The sequence below is a fragment of the Chlamydotis macqueenii genome, chromosome 4 (assembly GCF_036417535.1).
Source record: "Chlamydotis macqueenii isolate bChlMac1 chromosome 4, bChlMac1.mat, whole genome shotgun sequence".
NCBI classification, from domain to species: Eukaryota; Metazoa; Chordata; class Aves; order Otidiformes; family Otididae; genus Chlamydotis; species Chlamydotis macqueenii.
In genome coordinates this window covers 6,010,773-6,017,756 of record NC_141559.1, presented here as the reverse complement: position 1 = coordinate 6,017,756, position 6,984 = coordinate 6,010,773, and the positions used below count along the sequence as shown (strand labels likewise).

Sequence of the window (6,984 nt, the reverse complement as noted above, 5' to 3'; positions counted from 1 at the left end):
ACAGGCACCTGCACTGCAACACTAGCCCCTGGTGTGAGTCCTCACCTGGCTTGGTCACACAGTACAAGCCACAGACTGAAGTTTTCCTCTCCTGAGAGCTTTCCAACTCAGCCCAGCTCCCTCCAAGCTCTTCCCACTTCCCTTGCCTTCTCTCCATATCCTCTGCCCTCTCACCAGCACAGCCCAGTCTGGGCTGGTCCCACAGCGGTGCCAACCAGTGGGCATGGCAGAGCTCTGGCCACTCATCCCACAACCCCAGCCCCTCTGAAGGGCACAGCAGCTTTTGGGGTGCAGCAAGGGCTGAGCTGCAGAGGTGGAGTATCCATGGGAGAAAGCAAAGGTGGTTACTTGCATCCAGTGTCCCCTTTTCTCTTCTCCAGGAAATCCTGAGAGGACTGCAGCCCTTCTGTGTCACCCCATCTCCCCAGGCCAGCACAAGCGCCCCGACCCTACAGGTCCTCAGGCAGTGAGGGAGCAGGCTGCCCTCAACCAGCAGATTCAGGAAGGCGCTTTCACATCCTATTCCCTCCAGCTCTACAAAGATGGTTCTCAGACAAAAAAAAAGTCAAAGCAGGTTCATTTATTTTCCTTTAATATCCAGAGGCGTTGGCTCCTCATTTACACAAATCTCTGGGCCACACAAGATGAGTGAATACTTAAGTGGGAGGGGATGAACAATGATGTTTCTGATTGAGAATACATCACCACAAGTGGAAACAGGAAAAAATTATAAGGAAGGAAAGACAGGCTTGGGCAGTCACGGCATACACAGAGAGTTATCTGCAGAGGAAAGCAGACAGGAAGGACAAACGTCCAATCGTTTTCCACGAGGCATCCTTGAGTTCCAGATTCCTCATGCTGTAGATGAGGGGGTTCACTGTTGGAGGCACCACTGAGTAAAGCACGGCCAGCACCAGATCTGTGTATGGAGAGGAGACAGAGGGGGGCTTCAGGTAGGCAGACACTGCAGTGCTGATAAACAGGGAGACCACAGCCAGGTGAGGGAGGCACGTGGAAAAGGCTTTGTGCCGTCCCTGCTCAGAGGGGATCTTCAGCACGGCCCTCAAGATCTGCACATAGGACAGCACAATGAAAAGAAAACAACCCCAAAATAGAAAAGCACTAAAAGCAAGAAGCTCTACTTCCCTGAGGTAGAGGTTTGAGCAGGAGAGCTTGAGGATCTGGGGGATTTCACAGAAGAACTGGTCCACAGCATTGCCCTGGCAGAGTGGCAGTGAAAATGTATTGGCAGTGTGCAGCAGAGCATTGAGAAACCCACTGCCCCAGGCAGCTGCTGCCATGTGGACACAAGCTCTGCTGCCCAGGAGGGTCCCGTAGTGCAGGGGTCTGCAGATGGCAATGTAGCGGTCATAGGCCATGACAGTGAGAAGAAAATACTCTGCTGACACTAAGAAGAAAAAAATAAAGACCTGTGCAGCACATCCCACATAGGAAATGGCCCTGGTGTCCCAGAGCGAATTGGCCATGGCTTTGGGGATGGTGGTAGAGATGGAGCCCATGTCGAGGAGGGAGAGGTTGAGAAGGAAGAAGTACATGGGAGTGTGTAGGCGGTGGTCGCAGGCTATGGCAGTGATGACGAGGCCATTGCCCAGGAGGGCAGCCAGGTAGATGCCCAGGAAGAGCCAGAAGTGCAAGAGCTGCAGCTCCCGTGTGTCTGCGAATGCCAGGAGGAAGAACTCAGTGATGGAGCTGCTGTTGGACATTTGCCTTTGTGCATGATAACTTGTCCATGGATTAAAAGGCACCTCACTGAACACAGGTTATTCCATTTCTCAGGCAAAACCCAGAAAACTGCCTTCCAGGAAAAACTTGTGTAGGTCCCTCTCATGAACTTTGGTTGGTTCTGGCTGATGATGCCATTGGGAGCAGGGGGCTTTGCTGTGGCTCTGCAGGATTCAGTCCGGTCCTGCAGCAATAGGAAAACAGGAACATGGGGTCATCTCAGCTTAAATGCACTCATGATATCGAAGAGCTTTTCAGCATTATTGCTCCCAGTTCACACAACTGAAGAGCAAAGCTGTGGGGATTTTTTGCTGCTTCTGTTCTAGTACCCACCACACCTGGGGAGTGTTTTTAAGGCAGAAATCTGGCATTTTTGCTGCACTCCAGGTGAAACCTTGTGGGTCCTAAGAGGCAAAGAGACAGTTCCTTAATGCAGAGGGAGGACAGCCGCTCTGTCCATCAGCCCTGGTCTCAGCTGCCCTCTGCCGCCACATTTTTGAGCTGGGGGACAGTCACACCCAGGTGTTCTGGACACTGCTGAGGACAGAGGAATCCAGCTTCTGAGTTCAGACCTCCAAACCCCTCACCTTGTCTCATCGTACCCAAGGAGGATTTCATCTCTCTCCTCCCAGCCATGGACACAGATGGCTCATTGCAGCTGCCAGCATACAGCGCTACGGCAGCATTTCCATGGCCTTAGCACTGTGCTGTCTTCTCCATGGGGCTACTGGGTAACTCAGCAATGCCATGGAAGTGCTGTGCCCTTCTGGAGGGCAGCCTGCAGCACAGCAGGACCCCCTAGGCAAGGAGTCTAATCTGCTGGGTGGAAAAGGAGACCAGAGGTTTCTCTGGGAAGGCATCTGCACAGCAGAGAATGCAAGGGAGGTACCCAAATCCCCCCTGCCATGGTACTGCCAGGAGAAGCTCCCTCTCTATCCCTGCCCATGCCTGGAGCTCTCTCTGCTGGGAGCTGTTCCTCTGTCCTCACCTCTCTGCTCTGTCAGTTCCCACAGACCCCATCCCACGCGCTGTGTGCTCAGCTTTGCTTGCAGACACCTCCTGGCAGCAGGGCACTGCCCAGGGGCATCTCTGTGTGTGCAGGGGAGCCACTCAGACAACTCCTAACAAGAACTGGGGTCTCAGCTCCTTCTCCAGAATGGAGAAATTAAATCCCATCTCCCACTGACCACCCAGCCCACCAAGAAGAGAAAACTCACAGCCCAGACTGTTTCCCTTTCATGTAGAGGTTGCCTTGACGTGCTTCTTTAAAAGTCCCCTGGGAAATGTCCTGGGGCTGAGATGGAGCTGTCAGCAGCCCTGACCCACGCAGCACCCTCTCAACAGGAGAAGCACCCTGCCCTATGGCTGCTGGGGGGGTCACTTCTTCCACCCACTGCTCCTCCCCACAATTCCATGGGGATCTCCCCAAGTAGTCTGAGTGCTGGCCATGGCAGGCAGCAGTCCCTGCCCCAGCACACAGCCCCTGGGATGCAGGAACCCTGCTCTGAAGAACAAAGCTGAGCATCCCTGGGTGCTCACCAGCTTCACTCACCTGCAGCCACCCCCAGGAGAAGGCAGCTGTCATGCCTGCTCCCTCTGACAGTGGGGAAGCCTTACTCTGCACCACGTCGTTCTCTACAGCAGAGAAAAACAAGAATCCTCCTGGAAGATGCCGTAGGATGTGGGGAGTGCAAGCTTTCAGAGATGCCTCCAGGCACGACAGCTGCATGGCCCTGCATCCAGAGACTTACTGTGCCAAGGGCTGTGAAGATTTCTCCCCTAGTGAAGGCTCAGCTCTCGTTCCACTCCACACAGCTTCCTCTCTCTGCCACGCTTATCTTCTCAGCTCCTGCAGGCAGAGCCCTCAGCCCTGCTGCGCTTGGCAGAGGAGCTGCTCCTGGGCAGAGCTGTCTCTCTGCAGCGCTGCCCTGTTACCAGCAGCTCCCTCCATGCCTGGAGCCCGGCCCAGCTCAGCAGCAGAGGCCCAGCCCAAGGCAGCACTTTCTCTGTCCCCTCGGGGCTCCCTCCAGCTGTCCCTGGGGCTGCAGGGAACCTACTGGGAAGCAGCCTGAAGCCATCGCTTATGAACCCTCCCTCAGCTGGGGAGAGACGCTTTTTTCCAGCAGTGACATTTATCCAAATGTGACAAATAGGTCTAAACATCACTGTTTTTCCCCCTATTGTTAGGCAGGACACACAGACAGTGACAGGCAGGGATCTTCCCTACTCCTGATGAGGGATAGGATTCAGCTGAGTCAATCGAAGCATCTCACCCTGCGTTTCTGTTGCTGGCACTGGAAGGGGGCTCAGCTCCCTCCCATGCCTGTTCACAAGCCCACAGGAGGTGGGATTCCTCTGGCCTCCCTTCAGGCGTCCATTTTATAGGCACCTGCACGTGAGCTCCTTGTCTCAGCTCCTATGGTAATTAATGAAGATGGAGGTCAGGAGCTGGCTGTTCAGATGAAATACCTGGTGGCATTTGACACACCAGAGGTTGTCCAAGGCATGTGCAAGACAACTGCCCTTGTCCCTATTGATTATTTTATTGGCAGCCTGTGCTGCCATCTGACCACACGGTGTCCTGTGTCACAGGGAGAGCCAGGTTCCTCTCTGTCTGTTCCATCGGCCCAGTTGACTACATCTCCATTGACTACAAGGACGGGTTTTCACCCCCACATTGCCCAATCAAATTTTGGGCAGTTACTCTGTTTAATGTCCAAATCGAGGCCTGTAGCGTTAGGTGAGCTGCCAAGGCTCTCACACACAGCTACCTGCGGCTGGCAGGTGCAGCACAGGAAAACCATCCCCATTCAGAGCGAGCGTGTGACAGACAGCCCAGACAGCCCTGCAGACAGGTTCGGTGCCTGTGTGCAAGCCACTGATTGCCACCACTGCAGTGGGCAAGGTCTGTCCCTGCTCAATCCATTGGATGTTGGGTAGTCCAGGAACACAAGGCACAGCACACTGGGGTCTCCACTCATGTGTCTGCCTTCTCAGGCTGCTGGGCCCCCTTGATGACAGAGTCAAGGAGCAGACCAACAATTTTCACAGTGGGCCTGTCAGCAGCACCTTACCATTCATAGACAACAGCTTCTCCTTCACCAAAGGCCCTCAGGGGCAGCAGAGACACCACTGACAGCAAACACACCTCTTTCCAGATCTGCTCTTTTCAGCCTTGTATCTCTCTGTGCTTGGGGCCCACAACATTTGCTCAATCTCTTGGCATCCAATTTCAGATTTGTATTTTCATCACTGTTGACTCTGGCATGTCTCTGCTCTGAAATAAAACCTTTGCAAATAGGTCTTGGACACTTGGTACCAAGTTTCCCTAAGGAAAATCAGAGTGTGGCCTGGTGCTACACCTGAGGTGCTACAGCCCAAATGTGCACAGCTGCCCTCAGCTAGGATGAGCTGGAGCCTGTGGTTTTTGAAATCATAAAATCCTGGAATCATAGAATGGTTTGGGTTGGAAGGGAACTAGACCACCTAGTGCCAACCCTGCTGCCCTGGGCAGGGACATCTTCCACTAGACCACGTTGCTCAAAGCCCCAACCAACCTGATCTTGAACATTTCCAGGCATGGGGCATCCACAGCTTCTCTGGACAACCCCTTAAAGTGCTTCACCATCCTAGTAGTGAAGAATTGTTTCCTTATACTTCATCTCAAGCCAGTCTGTTGCTTTTGAATCATTACTCTTTGTCCTATCACTACATATCCTTGTCAAGAAACCCTCTCCAACTTTCTTAGAATCATAGAATGGTTAGGGTTGGAAGGGACCTTCAAAGGTCATCTAGTCCAACCCCCCTGCAAGGAGCAGGGACATCCCTGACTAGATCAGGTTGCTCAGAGCCTCATCCAGCCTGGCCTTGAACGTTTCCAGGGATGGGGCATCTACCACCTCTCTGGGAAACCTGTTCCAGTGTTCTACATTGTAAAAAATTTTTTCCTAATATCCAATCTAAATCTACCCCCCTCTATTTTAAAACCATTACCTCTCGTCCTATCGCAACAGGCCCTACTGAACAGCCTCTCCCCATCTTTCTTGTAGGCCCCCTTGAGGAACTGGAAGACCGTGATCAGGTCTCCCCGGAGCCTCCTCTTCTCCAGGCTGAACAGCCCCAGCTCTCTCAGCCTGTCCTCATAAGAGAGGTGCTCCAGCCCTCTGATCATCTCCGTGGCCCTCCTCTGGACCTTCTCCAACTGGTCCATGTCCTTCTTGTGTTGGGGACTCCAGAACTGGACGCAGTCCTGCAAGTGCGGTCTCACCAGGGCAGAGTAGAGGGGGAGAATCACCTCCCTCGACCTGGTGGCCATGCTCCTCTTGATGCAGCCCAGGATGTGATTTGCTCTCTGGTCCACAAGTGCACATTGCCGGCTCATGTTGGGCTTAATGGAGTAACTGCCGTTGTCTTTTCTGAGCGCTCCATGGAAGCTTCTGGATGTAGAAGCCCGGGCCTCCATGGGGACTTTAATGACCTTGGAATTTCTGGAAGAGGAACACAGCAGCATGCAAACACTCCAGGTGACTTTAGGAGAGCTTATTGTCACAGCTGCCAGATGGGTCAACAAGGGCAATGCAAACCTGGATCTGATATTTACAGAGAATGAGGAGCTTGTCCGTGGTGTGAAGATTGGCTGTTGTGACCCTGAAACAGTGAGATCTGAGGTGCTTGGAGGAGTGTGGAACAACAGTAGAAGTCTGCAGATTCTGGTCATCAGTGGAGCAGAATTTGGCATATTCTGGGGAGTTCTAGTGGGGATCCCATGGTCAGCAGCACTGATGGACAGCAAAGCTCAGTGTACCTGGTCTTGAAGGACAGCGTCCTCCAAGCACAGGTATTATCTGTTTCAAAACTCAGTCGAAGTTTGAAAGGGAGTTCAAGGGCATTATAATAAGATTTTACTAGTTTACAAACAATTAAAGAAGAAATAAAGATAATATGTGGACCCTCCTGAATTCAGTAAGAGTAGATGGAGATAGATCTGAGATACTTCATGTCCTCTTTGCCTCATATTTCACCAACAAATTCTCCTAAGCCATTGTGCCTCATGGCACGACTCTATAGGAACACAACCAATGATGGATAGGAATCAGATCAGAGGTTACTTGAGAAACCTCAAATATTACCAGTTAGAAGAAATCATATGTGTAAATCTATATTTATCTTGAGGGAACGTGTCAACAGCTTGTTCATCATTGTCCATGGTTGATGAAAAAGAAATATGAGACTCTAGAGAAC

At 52.2% G+C, this 6,984-nt stretch overlaps 1 protein-coding gene across 1 annotated transcript; it reads right to left on the bottom strand.

The window, feature by feature from the left end:
* Window positions 1-776: 776 nt before the first annotated feature.
* LOC147600810 (olfactory receptor 14C36-like) lies at window positions 777-1,724 on the bottom strand. Its single transcript, XM_086746618.1, has one exon. It carries the CDS (start codon window positions 1,722-1,724, stop codon window positions 777-779), a length of 948 nt encoding a protein of 315 aa, XP_086602744.1.
* Between the last annotated feature and the right edge of the window lie 5,260 nt (window positions 1,725-6,984).

Excerpts from the sequence above, each read along its gene's own strand:
- LOC147600810 (XM_086746618.1), bottom strand. The coding sequence starts at position 1,724 with ATGTCCAACAGCAGCTCCATCACTGAGTTCTTCCTCCTGGCATTCGCA.